This window comes from Hemicordylus capensis, chromosome 5, assembly GCF_027244095.1.
Source record: "Hemicordylus capensis ecotype Gifberg chromosome 5, rHemCap1.1.pri, whole genome shotgun sequence".
NCBI lineage: Eukaryota > Metazoa > Chordata > Lepidosauria > Squamata > Cordylidae > Hemicordylus > Hemicordylus capensis.
The window spans coordinates 226,026,327-226,043,721 of record NC_069661.1 but is presented as its reverse complement, the minus strand read 5'-3'; the positions used below and the strand labels follow the sequence as shown (position 1 = coordinate 226,043,721).

At 44.1% G+C, this 17,395-nt stretch overlaps 1 protein-coding gene across 4 annotated transcripts in view; it reads right to left on the bottom strand.

The window, feature by feature from the left end:
• The window catches only part of GLT8D2 (glycosyltransferase 8 domain containing 2), a 23,861-nt gene extending 6,466 nt beyond the window's left edge, over positions 1–17,395 (bottom strand). The window contains exons 1-8 of one of the 4 annotated variants that reach the window (XM_053256717.1): positions 17,286–17,395; positions 16,667–17,030; positions 16,041–16,152; positions 10,582–10,630; positions 8,310–8,408; positions 6,166–6,334; positions 2,477–2,594; positions 369–453 (exon numbers count right to left, since the gene is read on the bottom strand). In XM_053256717.1, the coding sequence (XP_053112692.1) occupies positions 369–453; positions 2,477–2,594; positions 6,166–6,334; positions 8,310–8,408; positions 10,582–10,600 (490 nt within the window). In that variant the 5' untranslated portion in view covers positions 10,601–10,630; positions 16,041–16,152; positions 16,667–17,030; positions 17,286–17,395. Of the gene's footprint in view, positions 1–368; positions 454–2,476; positions 2,595–6,165; positions 6,335–8,309; positions 8,409–10,581; positions 10,631–10,841; positions 10,931–11,084; positions 11,186–16,040; positions 16,153–16,666; positions 17,031–17,285 lie in introns of those variants that run through there. The other 3 variants (XM_053256716.1, XM_053256718.1, XM_053256715.1) reach the window with 3 other exon arrangements.

Genomic DNA, 17,395 nt, shown 5'->3' with positions numbered 1-17,395 from the left:
CTCCCCCATTTCTTGGGAATATATTTTCAGGGGGTACAGGCAGCTGCAGAGGGAAGGGAGAAGTGCGAAAAATCGCCCCTTCCCCCTGATGTGCAAACAGAAGCAGTCCACTCACACAATCTTTACTCTGGATGCTATATAACAATAATAACAAGCACAAGCCTCGATGATGTACTCATATACAACTAAAAATAGTCAAATAAAATACTTTATCTTCTCAAAATTAGATAACTCTGAAGGCACACAAGCAGGATTTCTGACGTAATAATTTCAGCTACATCTCATGCTTGGTAATGACAAATAAAACTGCAGACTATAGATTTTAGATTTTCAGCTTCTAGGCATTATTTTTTGGAACGATAACTTACCTTGCACAATCACATCATCATCGAGATATATCACTTTCTCGTGTTCGTGGATAAGTAGAGGGAGGTAAAATCGAACAAAGTTCAGCTGTTGAATTTTTTTAAAAGGTGGAGGTTAACAAAGCTTATAAATAGAAGACTAGAAACATTCAGTGATTCATTGTGGGAACAAACCTGTTTAATATATGTATCATTCAAGCAACAAAATACCCACCCTGGAAAACATTCAAATAGCACACAATTGTACATAAACGCCCTTTTTTAGTGGGGGAGGGGGATTTATTTATAAAAATAAAGGCGCTTGCCCCCCATCCAGCTGTCCATACCCTCCCCTGCCTGTTTACCTGCTTTGCAGCACAGCCCTGCTGGATCAGGCCCAAGGCCCATCCAGTCCAGCATCCTGTTTCCCACAGTGGCCCACCAGATGCCTCTGAGAAGCCCACAGACAAGAGGCAAGGGCATGCCCTCTCTCTTGCTACTGGTATTTAGAGCCATCTTGCCTGGGAGGCTGGAGGTGGCCTATAGCCACCAGACTAGTAGCCATTGATAGACCTCTCCTCTGTGAATTTGGCTAATTTGTCTCACCCCCTTCTCCCAATTCTTTCTCTCACTCGCCTCCCTCCAAACTTCAAATTTTATTTTATTTTTATTTATTTTTTAAAATACATTTTATATCCCACTCTTCCTCCAAGGAGCCTACAGTGCTGTACTACATACTTAAGTTTCTCCTCACAACAACCTTGTGAAGTAGGTTAGGCTGAGAGAGAAGTGACTGGACCAGAGTCACCCAGCAAGTATCACAGCTGAATGGGGATTTGAACTTGGGTCTCCCCGGTCCTAGTCCAGCACTCTAGCCACTACACCACGCTGGCTCTCTTATTGGCTGTGCTCTGCTGAATGACAGAAGGAGGAGACCCTCCCTTGGGAAATCTGCCTTCAAGTATTCAATGGCTGCAAAATGCATGTGTCTCTGCTTCCTTGTGGGTGGCATTTGGTTCTGTGGGAGATGTCTGGGCATCCTCCCCCAAAACTAACATCTTTGGGTATATTGTGTGGTCCCTCCCACACCCCCAAATGCCCCCTCCTTAATTCAAGCTCGTGAAGTTTCTCCACCTATCCACACACTCTATTAGCAGTAAGCAATATATTAACAGATACTAAGGCAGCCCCAGCTGTTCCAGCTCATGCTCCCCCCCCCCCACATCCAGCTGTCCACACCCTCCCCTGCCTGTTTATCTGCTTTGCAGCACAGAAGTCCAGCTTAGTACAGAAGGCTGGGGAGGGTGCTATCGACTCCTGGAAACCACAGTGGATAGTCACGTGTTGCAAACTACTAGACCCACCTAAAGATGGCAAAGCATTTCCTCCCACCAGGGCAGAGCTGCACAACTCTGGCCCTCCAGCTTTGTTGGACTACAACTCCCATTATCCCCAGCCACAGTGGCCAATAGCCAAGAATGATGGGAGCCACAAATGGAGGGGCAAAGTTGTCCAGTCCTGCACTAGGGGTGTGCCTGTCAATGCCTTTTGTACTACGGAATGGAAAGTTATACTATGGATCTCAAAGTTGCAACGTGGCAGCCATACTTCTCTGTGTGAAAACCAACATGCTGAATAGAGGAGCAGGGGCGTAGCAAGGTTGGAGTGGGCCCAGAGACAAGATTTTAAAAGGTTCTGTAAATTGTGGACAATGCAAGTCATTTAATGGTACTAGAGAAAGACATGCTGTTCTGGTAGCTCCAGGTCTGAACACCCACATCAATTTGGGAGGATGAATACAATTGAAGGAAGCCCGGGCGGGTGCGCAGCTGGGGGAGTCAATCATGTGACTTGCCTCTGCCCCCCCCAGGCAGTGGGCCCCCAGACAACTGTCTCCCCTTGCCCTATTATAATTACACCCCTGTAGAGGAGTAGGGTCTGGAAAAGATGCTTGAAAGCTAAGCCAGGAGAGACCAGTACAGAAGCAATATCACCCTTTGCTAAGAAATTAGTGTGGGTTGTAGTTTCTTCCCAAGAAACGGTTGTGAGATGTGAAAGGGACATCCCTGCCCTGTATTGATCTTACAAAACAAACTTTATAATGGACTGTTCCATAGCGTCTGCATACTCACAGGCTGAAGTAACTCGGGCCGTGCCGCATCTGGTCTGATTTTCCCTTTTAGCACCATGGGATTGAATTCCACCATTTTAAACTTGATATCCCTCAGTTTTGAATTTTCAATCCATTTTCTGAGATGCAAAAGAAACAGACGCATATTAGAGAGCACCATGAGCAGTGAGTATATCACTGGCCACTCTTCCTACAATACCGTATAAGGCAGAAATTTTGAGCAAACTCAATGCCCTCCCAGGAACTACAATGCAAATCTCCTTCTTCAGTCATCTGCTAATGTGCCTTAACATTTCCGCTTCCTAGCATAGCCTCCCATACAGGGGCATAGCGAGGTCACCGTAGGCCCTGGGACAAAAAGTGATGAAGGGACCCTGGTTCCCCCCACCACTTCAGTGAGGTGCAAGGGAGAGAGCAAAGAGCAAGTTGTTACCCAGCTGGCAGACCCCTTCTCCCTCTTGGCCCCATGGACATTTCCCCACCACCACCACACACACACGCACACCCCAGCCATTCATTTGTAGCTATGCCCCTGCTTCTATACAGAATTCAAGCTGGCCATGCAGTTAACCAGTTATTTGATTGTTCTGCCATCTGCAAGGCATACTCATCCGTATATTGAGGTTTGGGCTGTATTTTGCATCGCATCATCACACACTGTGTGAGCTTAGTAAATAGCACAGCTCATGTTTTCTCTCCATGATTGATTGACTGACTGACTGACTGATTGATTATTTAGCACATTTCTATACCGCCTCATATAAAAATCTCTGGGCAGTTTACAATGTAAAAGAAAGCAATAATTAAAACATTAGCGCAATTAAGACAATTTCAAATTTAGATTAAAAAGCTAAAATGTGAAACTTTAGAACTACACATTTAAAGCACGATTAAACAGGTCTGTTTTCAGATGTTTCTGTGTAGACAACTTGAGCCACTGTTCACATCTCAGAACATGCAGCAAGTTTATTCCTTCTAGTTTTGCAACTCCATCCCTCTTCTTTTCAGCAATGGCACAATCTGAAGCTGAGCTTTAGTACCTCTTGATATGCTCTGCCCCCTTATTTTCACTTATGTTACCCTACAAAAGTCACATAAAATGATTGATTTGGGTAGAGTAAGCATGTTTAGGATTCCGGGATTATTTTCATTTCTGGTTTATGATTCAGCAATTGGAGGCAGGTTAGTTGTCGGGCGAAGGGATGTGCCCCCCCCCCCACTTCCCTGCTCTTGCACCAGCTATTGTTTTGTGGAAATGTATTTGCCTGCCTAATGTTCAATTCTGCCTTAAGTTTTCCTTTAAAGATGCAAATAAGCAGTCATTGCATTGCATTGTTTTGGAAATACATGTTATCTGGAATGACAGGTATTGAGGGCAGGATATAAATATGCTAAAGAAATAAAAACAACTGACTGAGCAAAGAGGCACCTTTTATTTGTTTGTTTGTTTGTTTGTTTGTTTGTTTTATTCATTCATTCGATTTCTATACCACCCTTCCAAAAATGGCTCAGTTCGATTTACACAGAGAAATAATAAATAAATAAATAAATAAATAAATAAATAAATAAGATGGATCCCTGTCCCCAAAGGGCTCACAATCTAAGAAGAAACATAAAGACACCAGCAACAGTCACTGGAGGTACTGTGCTGGGGATGGATAAGGCCAGTTACTCTCCCCCTGCTAATTAAAAGAGAATCACCACGTTAAAAGGTACCTCTTTGCCAAGTTAGCACTGGAATGGGTTCAGAGGAGTCCGCCAGTTCTGAGATTGGGCACAGATATAGGACAGATTATCAAGACTCTGTGTATTGATTTTGAAGCAGATCGGTCAATCCATTGATTTGTAATGATTTTTTGAATTTAAAAAACCTTCCAAAAGTCCTATAAGTGTCTTGTTTCATGGCAGAAAATTACAAAAACTTCTGGAACTGAAGCCCCCACCCCACCCCCACCAGACCATCATTCCACCCCCATATGGATAAACCTGTGCATTGCCTCCATATAAAAGGGTAAACATCACCCCCCCTTTTCACCCTTTTTATATTTCTGGAAGAGCTTGGCCTAGAGTTCTGAAACAGGGCTCAGATGTAGGACAGGTTAGCAGGACTCTGGGTATTGATTTTGAAGTAGATTGGTCAATCCATTGATTTTTAATGATGTTTTTATTTTTTAAAAAATTTCAAAAAAGTCAATGTTTTATAAGTGGCTTGTTTTATGGCAGAAAATTACAACAACTTCTGGAATTGAAGCCCTCCCCCCTCCGCCCAACCACCACCACCACATGTGACAGAATTATTCCACCTCCATGTGAAGGAATCTGCTCTTTGCCTTCATTAAAAACGTGCAACATGCCAGTGCTTTTGCCATGTCCCTTACATTTCCAGAATGGCCAGGCTGAGAGTTCTGAAATTGGGCACATGTGTAGTCCAAGATAGCAGGACTCTGTGTATTTTCATTTCAAGAAAAACAGTCAATCTTGTGATTTTTAATGAGATTTTCCCTATTGCAGTAAAGCTGCCAGAAAGATTTATCTCTAACCATTGAGTAGTTCACATCTAATGAAAGTGGAACTATAATATCTAAATAAACAAACAGCACTGTTGTTGTTCTTTACAAATGCACTGTGCTCAAGTTGGTCTGCATGAGAACTGTGAAGCAAGGGACATGTGTTGCGGTTTAAATCCCCCCCCCTTACGAATGCACTATATGTCCAAGTTGGTTTCATGTTTGAACTGTGGAGCAAGGAACACGTGTTTTGTCCTAATTAGTCTGTGAATGGTCAAGAAGCTATGTGAATCCATTGGGACTTGTGTAGTCTTTCTTTCTCTTGTTGTCTGTTTCTTTTTTCTTTTTTGAGCGGGGGCAAATGGATTCTGGCCAAGATCTGTGAGTTTGTGGTGAATGATCAAGAAGATATATGAATCCTTTGCAGTTGTGTAGTCTTTCCCCCCACAAATGGGCCAGACCTCTGGGTCTGTGGTGAAATAAATAAATATAGATATAGATATATAGACACACACACACACACACACACACACACACACACACACACACAGGATGCTTATTTTGCGGGGGTGGGGATTGGGGCAGTGGCATTCTTACCACTGGAATTTGGGGCCGAAGTCCAGGGCCTCCACACACCCTGGAGGCCCCCCAATCCTCTTTAGTCTGTCCTGGGTGGTGTGTTTGCCATATTGCGCTGCCGGAAGGGGCGGCAGGGAGGTACACTGCCGTCCTGAAGGCTTTTACAGACAATGAGCGCCGACAGGGGGGGAAACGGGGGGAGGGTAAGTGCACCCTACCCCACCCTTAAAGTGGCACACCCCCACCCCTCAAGCCACCCCCACCCAGTTCCATGCACAACGTGTGTGTGTGTGTGTGTGTGTGTGTGTGTGTGTGTGTGTGTGTGTGTGTGTAGCGGGATGATGCTTAACTTGCAGCGGAGGGGGGACCTCCAGCAAGGGGGGCGGTCTACAAAGGCTTTTAGGTCCAGGCTCCAAAATTACCTAGCTGCACCTCCACTCTCCAGTGGCTATTGTTGGTGTCTACCTTATGTTTCTTTTTAGATCGTGAGCCCTTTGGGGACAATTATTTATTTCTTATTTATTTTTCTATGTAAACCACTTTGGAATATTTTTTGGGGGGAAAGCAGTGTATAAATAGTAGTAGTAGTAGTAGTAGATTTTACCTGATATGTGGAATGCCATTCTTTAGCCCCACTACATAGAATAAAACGTTTGAATCAGTGTTGCTGTAAATGCTGCTGATGGCGGCAACTGCAGCCCCCATTCTGCCTGCAGCAGCGCAGATCACCACGGGAATTTCGTCTTCCATTTCCTCAGGGCTTTCCAGATCAACTAATGAAAAATCAACAACAATCATGTGTTAGTACATACAGTTCATCTAGTTCTGTTTCCTATTCGATTTGAGGTAGCATTTTACGGAAGGAGAGATTTGCTGCGAGTCAATATCAGTGTCTCTAATGTTTAGTTTAGTTGTTTATTTACGATCTTAGATCAAACAAAGTCTCTAACGTTTGTTTGTTTGTTATATTTTTATCCCGTTCCTCCTCCAAGGAGTCCAGAGCTGTGTACATGATTATGTTTGTCCTCACAACAACCCTGTGAGGTAAATTAGGCTGAGAAATATGTGACAGACCCAGAGTCATCCATTGAGTTTCATGACTGAATGGGGATTCCAACTCAGGGTGTTCCCATCCTTAGATCCCCAGATGTCATTGAACTACAGCTGCCATCATCCCTAGCCACAATGGTAGATGGGGATGATGGGAGTTGTAGTCCCACAACACCTAGGGAGCCAAGTTTGGGAACTCCTTTCCTAACTTACCACATAGGTCTGTCACTAGTTCCACATACCTGTTGTTCCTGATTGTGGCCATGTTAGTACTGGCTGCCATATTTCCGTATTAAGCTTGACTACATGCACAAGCCCTTTTCTTACACTGTGCATAAATAAGCGTCACTATAAGGAAATACAGCAGCTGGGATTGAGGTATGGTCAGCTACCAAGAGAGCAGTAGAGGAAGGTGCAGAAAGTAGCACTGAGAGGGAAAGCAAGAGATGCTCTGGCTCTAGGCTCCTGTTTGCTTGGGATGAACTGTGAGGCCCGGTTCGAAGAAGAACTCTTAGAAGATCTTGGCCTGCTTTCTTCTCTACAATATCTGGAAGGCGAGTAGGAGTGTAGGAGCAAGGTTGGACCTGGGCCATGGGACAAAAAGTGAAGATGGGCCCCTGCGCCACCCCATTACGTCCCTACCCTGGAGAGGCGGGAAGGGGGGGAGTGAAGAGCAAGCTGTCGTTCAGCAGGTTGCCCCACTTTCCCTTAGGGGCTCAAGGACATTTGTCCCTCCTCCACCCCACCCCTTGTTTGATTATAATTATTTCCCTGGAGGAGGGAAGTGGTGGTGGTGGCGGCGGCGGTGGCGGCGGCAGTGGCAGTGGCAGTGGCAGTGGTGGCAGCGGCGGCTGGAGCAGCCCTCAACTCAAACAATACAGTGGAGGGGAGTCACTGCCAGCCCCAAACCCTTCTGTATGGAGGACGGGGGTGGTTCCCACAACTGAGGATGCACAGCTCCCAATCAGAGTAATACAGCAGTACTCTCTGTTGTTGTTGTTGTTGAAGATGGGGGTTTCCTTTGTTAAACAGAAATGGAGAAACAGACTCCTCCAAGGGGAGGATTGCTGGTCTTGTGGTAGTGAGCATGAATTGTTCCCTTTCTAAACAGGGCCTGCCCTGGTTTTGATTTGGATGGGTGACTACATGTGAGTGCTGTCAGATATTCCCCTTAGGGGATTGGGCCGTAGGTCAGTAGGAGAGCATCTCTATCCTTTCATGCAGAAAGTAGACAACTGCATTTGTTCACACCCCGGCATCTCCAGGTAGGGCTGGGAGAGACTCCTGCCTGAAATCTTGGAGAGCTGCTGCCAGTCAGTGTGGACAATACTGAGCTAGATAGTCCAATGGTCTGACTCAGTATAAGGCAGCTCTCTATGTTCCTACCTTCCTAAGGTCAATTCTGCTCTCCCACTTCTGTCACTGTCAGAGCTTTTAACTGTTTCTAATATTATGTTCCTTTGCACATGCACAGCCTTTACTGGAGGGTGTGTATGTTTTTGTTTTATATTTTTCGGCACACATGAGGAGTACCCCAAGTATGCAGACACACCCACCTTGCCTGTGGATGGACACATTTCACTGCCCTGCGGGTTGGCACAGTGGCATGATGTGATATCTGCCATTAGAGGGAATGATTATGAGCATACATGATTCAGCCTTGGCAGTGAAAAAATAGAAATAACTATGAGTCCTTACCTGGTTCATTCTTTAGCATGATTGATGGCATCTTGTGAACTTTATTATAAAGAATGACACAAAGAGTCAAAACAAGAAGGAACAGTAGAATCTGATTAACTGAAATAGAAAAGACAGCCAGTCAGTAATCAATGTTATATGCAACATTATTTACTGACTTTACTGAACATTATTTACTGAGTGTTTCCAGATGGAGAAATGCACCATTTGAAAACTTAAGTTATTGCCCCTTCAATCTATCATGGTGCAATTTTGCATCCCCATCTGCTGACCATTTGCTGCCAATCCATGATGAAAATCAAGTCTTTTTGGACGGCCTTAAAACTATTTTTAGGGTAGTTTCAAAAGACTTGATCCTCATCACAGATTGGCAGCAAATGGCCAGCAGATGGCACTGTGAAATTGTACAGTGGCTAATGACTCATCTGAACACCCTGTGGAGAAGCAGAACTTCTGTTTTTAAAGGCAGTATTTTTGTCTGGAAACACCCTTATTAAGTCACCTTTCCTGACTAGAGTCAAAGTCACTTATCCTGACTAGAGTCACTACTAACATATCTATGTTAGTACAAAAATGTACTAACATCTATAAAAGCCAAAGCCAATAAATTAACTCAAATTATTAAAACAACACACTCAAATGAAACCAATACAGCTGATTAAATACAGATTTTTCAAAGGCCAGACAGAATAAATAGGAATTTTAAAACATTAAATGCAGTTGTCTACCTACAAATAAATACAAGTCCTGATGCCATACAGAATCTCCATATATCCCAGTAGTATTATTTAGTAAACTTAATTCAACAAGGAGGAATAATTATACACTATGCTCAATTTTTTTTTTTTTAACAAAATGTGCTTTGGGAGGGACAACTGAGAGAGGAGAAGACACAGAGAAAGAAGGTGCTTAGCCCTTTTTCTGCCAGCATAGCATAGCGGTTAGGGTGTTGGACTAGGACTGGGAAGACCCAAGTTGAAATCCCCATTCAACCATGAAACTCACTGGGTGACTCTGGGCCAGTTACGTATCTCTCGGCCTAACCTACCTCACAGGGTAGCTGTGAGGATAAAAATAACTATGTACACCACTCTGAGCTCCTCGGAGGAAGAGCGGGATATAAATGTACTAATTAATTAATTAATTAATCACTCTATCTATTTCCTCCTTCCCAATAGCCTCCTGTACAGTTTTCCTACCTGAAAAGTTTCAAATGTTTATCTGCCCTCTCTGTAGAATTAGGCTTCTGAATAATCTTACTGAAATACATGGGGTTTCTGTTCTAACAGATGTACTTTACAGCTTAGTAATGGTTTTACTTGATGATTGATAATAATAAAAAAAGAATTATTTAATGCAGGTTAACTTTGTTTACTTTATTTAACCATGTTTGCACAAAATTGACTACCTGGTGTCATGGCCCATGACCTATATACTTCTGCACCAAAAAATGAGTTTGGGCACTTGCTTTATCACTTCAGTTTCTGGGATTTCAAGGCCACTGAGCATGGGGGAGAACCTCATCTTGGATCATCCCAAGAAGCAGCCGCTCTTCCAGAGAGCTCCATAGATGAAGAGGAGGAAGAGCCCTGAAGAGCTGTGCTTCCCCTCTCCACTGTTCCTGATCATGTTTCCTTGGCATTTCCTCAGAAACCAGTAACTCCACCCCCAAAATGCCCTTAACTCGAGGCATCCTGCTTTCACTCCCATATCAGACCCAGAGGAGGCAGCACAGCAGGAGAGATGCAAAGCTGGCTAGGATGCAACTTCAGAAAAACAGTGCTGCTCCTTTAACTGAGGGCTGGTCTCCATGGAAGTGGGGCTTTTAGTAAGTTGCAGGCCATAGCTGGAGCAACACTCCAGGATCCTGCCAGTCTTCCCTCTAACAGGGATTCCCAGAAGCTGTTGACTACAACTCCCAGAATCCCCAGCTGCAATGGCTTTTGCTTGGAGATTGTGGGAGTTGTAGTCAACAACATCTGGGAATCCCTGTTAGAGGGAACACTGGATCCTGCTCTCTTGCCTGGGCCCCACTGATTGGCCTGAATCTTCCCTCCAACTCTCTCAGCCCCAGGTACTGATGATGTATGAACTCTCTGTGCATGCCTCTCTATGGTCCACCTCCTATGGACCACAACCCATCCATAGGTGGGACTGCAGGTACTCAGCAGTCTTATTCCCCACCATTAGGCAGTGGCTCCTGTCTGGGCTTCAGTCCCAAACAGGAGGCCCTCATGAGTAAAATTCACTTTTTTCCTTGAATATTTCTTACTTTTTCGTAAGAAAGCCATGTGGTCTGTTCGTTTGGTTGAAATCTGTTGCTGAAGGGAGAAAATGGAAGAAGAGATTAAAGTGAGAAGATTAAAACACAACAAACATGCACACACTTTATCTGTGTGTAGCATTTTAGAGAGCCAGGCTTGAGTATTAAGATCCTGCTTTCATTTTGAATGGAAAGCCTCCCAAATTTATTCAACAGAGATTAGAAATAGCAACACATTTTGAAGATTAAGAACCTTCCATGAAACTAACCTCTGTTGTAAAGGCCCTACGTCTACAATAATAGCACAGAACCCACCAACTCATCCTTCTCTCTCTGCACTAGCTTTCCTCAGTTTGTGTCCCACTCTCTCTCCCTTCTCCACCTTGATCCTACCCACTGGTTCTTCTGACCATCTCTGCCCTCCTTCTGTCCCCAAACTCCTTTGGCTTTCCCTCTTTGCCTCCCTCAGTTCTCCACCAGTCTTCCTGACTGACTCCTCCATCTCTCCTTACCCAAACTCATTTGGGTTCCTTTCTCACTCTCCCTTGGTCTCCCTGCCAGTTCTCCTGATCAGTTTCTCCTTCTCTTATTATCTGAACCTTTTCATGTGCCTTTCTCTCTGTCTTCCACTGGTTCTCCTGACTGGCTCTGCCCTCCTCCTATTTTTGAACACTCTAAACCAATGAATCTAAACTAGTTCAAAATGTCTGAACCACCTACCAATCCATATTTTAATATTAGTGTCTGACACCAAAAAGTACAAAACAAAACAAAACCCTGCTTAACCTGAATGGAACCCAAGTGTTTACTGGTTTGACTCCCTGCTTGAAACAGTTTCAGTCTTGATGAGGTATATCAGAACTGGAGATTATTTTGGTCACAGTTGAGTGCTTATGGCTGAGATTCTACTTCTGAAGGAAGGTACAACTTTCGGAGGGGGTGAACTTGAGCACCAGCTGTGCTATTTTGGTTTGACGATGATGCATAGGCAGGGAAGTTTAGAAATTTACCTCACAACTGCCATATAGATAGGCAGGAACTCTAAAAACATACTCTCAGCGGTACTGGATCCACACACTTGACACACACTGTAGTGATCAGCCACCCCTCCCCTAAAGTGTAAGCCGGAAGTGAACCCTGTCCTCCTGACTGACAGGCTGGTGAACTCCAGAGCTCAGCCAATCAGCACACCAGCTGGGTGGGACCTAGACTGCTGTTGGGAGGAAGGAGATTTTCTTTGTTAGAAGAATTGGCTGGGGGTACAGAGGGGGACATGTGGCCTTGAAGATTGGCTGCAGGAAAATGTCTCTGCAGGGCAAGAAGCTTGATCCTCAACCAGGATTTTGTGACAAAGGAAGCCAGGGCTTTGGTTTCGGGAAATTTAGTCTAGGAAAAGTTTGTTAGTCAAATTTTGCATTAGACTTTCTGTTTCTCTTGTGTGTGCTTTGTATATCTCTGATACTAGTCTATTATTGCTTACCTGTAACATATGTAACTAAATTAAGAAACACTAGCCTTCGCCCATCCAGTCAGGGTGTTGCAAAATACTCTGTAAGCTTTTAATTGTGCTTTTGTATTTTCCTACATATCTGTTCCTTGCAACTGGGTAACCACGATTTTTAAAGTGTGCCACCCCAACATCATTCAGGGTGCTTTCTGAAGTAATCTTGTAACCTATTGAGTATTTTACCTGTAACTAAAAGCTGAGAAATGGATGGAAACAGTCTGTGGCATTTGAATAAAACTGGCTATTGTTGTTCTTTGCATTTTAAAGCCTCTCCAAGTGGGTTTCTAACTCAGGAAGGGGTGAACGGAAAGGGTTTTCCCCCACCCCACTGGTGAAAACACACCTCAATCGGTCAATGGCTATCAGTTTTCTCCCTGTCTAGGCTTGCATGTGGAAGGTTGTCCCCCCCCCGCTTTAACTTTTCAATTTCAAATAGTAAAAGAAATAGAGTTTCCCCTTGGATTTCCACCCCAAGCCCAGGGAGGGTCAAATTCTATAATAAAGAGGGGTGGCAGCAGCAGCCATTTTTGAACCTACAAAAAGTAAAGAAGAGTTTTAGGAGTAGCCGTTGCCAGAAAGCTCAGCAAGGATGATTCAGCATTTCTTTCCCTCATGTGAGCTTGCTCTGAGACAAAGGCTATAATCCGCTACTCTCTCTCTCTCTCTGCATGGAAGCATATTTAAGAAGGTTCATGGTAGCCATTTTCACATGTAAAACTCCAAAACACAAGGTCGCATTATTAGTATCACAGATACGTTCTCACTAGGGTTGGAAATTAGGGATGTGCACAAACCAGTTCGGAGGCCCTTTTACAGGCCTCTGAACAGGTTCAAACACCCGGTGTTTCGGCCAGTTCAAAGGTGGGATAGCTTTAAGGGCAGGGAGGGTGCACTTACCCCCCACACCACGTTTCCCCCGCCGGCACTCTCTGTAAAACCAGTCTGGTGGGGCAGCAGAGTACCTCCCTGCCACCCTGTTCTCTCCTCAGATCAGAAGTGAGCAGAAGCAACCTGCACACGTCGGGTGCATCTGTGCAAAAATTGTGCTCGCTCACATCCATGTCGGGCACACGCAAGTCGGGTGCACACATGTGCCGATGTGCGCATGCACACAGGTTACTTCCAGTCCGAGGAGAGGACAGGGCAGCAGGGAGGTTAGAGCACCAGTGAGGGAAATGTGGTGGGAGGGAGGCAAGTGTACCTTCTCCCACCCTTACAGTTTCCCCACCACCACCACCATCGAATGGGCCCCTGCCAGTTCCGTGCACATCCCTATCGAAAATGTGGGAGAGAACTTAAAGGCAGGGAGGAGCTGTAGCTCACTGAAGGAGCACCTGTTTTGCAACCAGAGGGTCCCCAGTTCAATCCCCAGTATCTTGAGCCAGGGCTGGGAAAGACCCTCTCTGAAATGCTGGAGAGCTACTGCCAATTAAAGGGCCATTTTAGATGCTGATTCATCTGCCAGCCTGACTGTGATGAGGACATGTGTGCACTATGCGTGTGCATGCCCTTCCCTCTCCTGGCTCACTGGAGTGCCCTTGCCTAATTGTGTGAAGTGGTTGTTTGTCCAAAATCTACAAGTGCTGCAAATACTAGTTTAAACTAGTAGTTGTCATGTCAGCAATGGGGCGGGGGGGTGATTTGAACAAAGCACTACCACCCATGATTAACCAATGGTAACCTGGCACACCAGAAGTGGGGAAGGACGTGCATGTTCACACCTTATTGTGTGTGGTTGGGCCAGTATCATCTGAAACTAGGTAGATCAGTGGAAGAAAGCAGCTTCATGTGCTTGCTAAAGGCAGCTTCTAGCCAGCATAGATTTTACATTTGCATTGTAGACAGTTATGCAAGAACTGGTTTAAGCCTCGCATGTGAAAACACCCTGTGAAGAAATCAAGGGATCACTGCACAGAGAGAGCAAGCCATGATTAACAAGGAGCCCACCATAGCACAGTTCCACTCAGCACAATAATTTTGCTGTGTAAAATTAGTTCTAACTGCAAGGTTCTAATTGCAATGTAACACGGAAGTCAACACATAAAGAGACGGAAGATGTCGCTCTGTTGGGTTCTCTCCCCACTCAGACTAGGTGTAAACATAAACGAGGGTATCCTGTGTTATCCCCACTGGGTATCTGTATATGCCATATAAACATATTGAGTGATCAGTTTGAAATAGAAAAAGACATATCACAGTGCTGGCCCATATAATAGGATTTCCACCCTAGATGCATTTAGTTAAACTGTAGCATTGCTGCTGTGAGGGTTTTTTGACTGAGCTGAATACAGTTTTATGGCCTTATATTATCTGCCAATACCACCTATGGTTTCAGAAGGCTGCTACTGTAAAATCAGTTATGAATCTCAACTTTGTATCTCAACTGCATGGAAGGGGTGTGTGCTGGTCTCCTAAATTATTTCCTTCCGTCATGCCACCTGTGTTAGGAATGAATTACTTGGGCCTGTTCTTAAATAGCTTGCAACTGTTCTACCCAGCCTAAAATCAAACCTCCACTCAATGAAAGAAACAATAATAAAAGGTGGCATTATTTGTCTTAGCTGCAGCCAGAGTATCTCATGACTAGCAAGAGATACATGAAGTGCATTTGTTTTAAGAATCTATACCCCCCTTTTCTTGCAAAGAAATACAAGCAACTTGTTGACTTCATGGTGTTTTATCATTTTGAATGTTGTACAATCATTGTTTAGTTTGCTTTTGTGACTGGAGCAGTAAGATGATGTTGAATCTTGCCACACTGATCAGAGGTGCAGGTGCACCTAGGTAATTTTGGAGCCTGGACCTAAAGGCCTTTGGCGTTCTCCCCCCTTGCTGGAAACAAGTTAAGCATCATCCCCTTACACACACACACACACACACACACACACACACCCATGAGAAACACAGTATTTTTAACTTGTGGGTTCTTGAGAGCACAATCAGCAACTGAACTCACAAGAATGTAAGAAATTAAAACAAGTATATTTATGCAAATATGCATTAGCAGAAACATATTTCAACACACAACTTAACATATTCCCATTTCACATATCCCCCCACCCCACTCCCCCTTCTGTCTCTAAAGCACCCAGCACAGGTCATAATCACACTCGCTGCCTGGCACAGTGTGGGCCAGTGGTGACACTAGAGAGGAGAGCTGGTCTTGTGGTAGCAAGCATGGCTTGTCCCCTTAGCTAAGCAGGGTCTGCCCTGGTTGCATGTGAAAGGGAGACTAGAAGTGTGAGCACAGTAAGATATTCCCCTTAGGGCATGGAACTGCTCTGGGATGAGCAGAAGGTTTCAAGTTCCCTCCCTGGCTTCTGCAAGATAGGGGTGAGAGAGATTTCTGCCTGCAACCTTGGAGAAGCTGCTGCCAGTCTGTGTAGACAATACTGAGCTAGATAGACCAATGGTCTGACTCAGTATATGGCACTTTCCTATGTTCCTATGACCACACCACCAAGGACAGACTAAAGAGGATTTGGGGGCCCCTAGGGGGTGTGGAGGCCCTGTACTTCGTCCAGGCGTAAGAGTGCCACTGACACTGATTCATCACAAGTAAGTTTGATTTAATCATAGTTGTCCTACTGATTCATTAATACATCCCCTGCTAACTGGGCAAAGAGACAACTTTTAAAGTTGTGGATTCCTTATATTTAGCAGGGAGTAACAACCATCCCTATTTTCCTTATCATAAAGTCCCTCCAAGTGACTATTGCTGGTCTCTCTTTTGTGTCCCTCCAAGTGACTATTGCTGGTCTCTCTTTTGTGTTTATTTTTAGATTGTGAGTTCCCTATAATTCCCTTTGCTGTGTAAACCATTTTGAGGATATTTTTGTTGAAAAGCAGTATAAAAGGATTCTAGATAGTATGTAAATATTCTAAATAATAATATTGTCATGACTTATGTCTGAAACAATGAATACCCTTATTGCTAAATCACAGTCTGCAGAGATCTTACCTTTTAAGAACACTGTTCTCAGACTTGCATTCACAACCAGATTCCAGTGTATCTCTGTTCCACACACAAAGGACTAACTTCTTTCTGAGAAGGCTTTCATATCTGAAGCTTCCTTTTTAGTACACAGCACATACATATTTTATATTTTCAGGCATGAAAAGCCAACACAATATTTTTTAAGTAACTAAAACAATTCTACAGTTGGAATTCGCTAGTGTGTGAAACTGCATTTGGGTAGCATTTGCCATCTGTAATGCATCAAAACCATAAGAACCTTATGCTTTCCCCCAAAATAATCACATCTGCAAAAATCCTGCACTAGATTCTAAACTCTAGAGTCCAAGACTTGAGAGACCTACTTTTTTTAAAAAAGCCACTGCTTTTTGTTTAATATGTGAATAATTCTGTAAGAACAAGTTTTCATTTTTGGAAAATGAGATCATGCCAACTCACTACTCTGCAGACATTTACTGAACCACTTGGAAGTCTGTTACTGAATACTGACAGTCAGTCTTTCCAGACACAAATGGCAAAGCTGTGTGTAGAACAGAACGAAAGGGGTGCGGCAGGGTGAGCAGAAAAGGAAACTGTGACTATGATATTTTCTGCAGAATGAAACGCTTTACCTCTCATAGGCAGCACAGCAATTAGGAAGGAACTATTTCTCCAGAAGAAATAATGGCAAGGCGGCTGCTCTTGGTAGCGGGCTGGTCCGGCGCTGCAAACATTCATGCCAAAACTGCCTCTCTCGTGGGATCCCCCTTGAAATCGGAAGGCAAGAGGCTAGATGGTCCCTCTGTAGTTGCTGTAAGAATACTTTGATTCTCTTGTGGTTTACTCGGAACTGGTTTTCTTTTCTCTGCGACGACGGAGCTGCACAGAATCCAGATGTTGCCCTGGTGGAGCGAGAGAGCTGCGTAAACTGCTTCCAGATGTGCCGAACGATGCCGCTCCAGATCTGGAAAACTTTCCTCCCCACCCTGGTTGATCCTCACCCGACAGAACATTCCAGAGAGAGGGAGAGAGAAGAAAAAGAATTCGGTTCAGCAACAGTTCTGAGCAGAGATTAAATTTGTGCTCGATATTTATTTCTAATCATCGTGAAAAGGGTGACACCTAAGTATACACAAACAAGAAAAATGGTAGGGCTGTGGACACTACTTCTTGTTTATAAAATACTGATCTAAAATTATTTAAAATTAAAACCAAAATCTTGGGGAACAAACAAAAACAAATAATATATACCTTTTGGAAGCTATATGCCAGTTTACTACAGCACACATGTTTAAAAACCATCGTATGTATAGAATAAATAATACAGGACTAAAGAAGGCACTTGCTACATTTGGATTTTG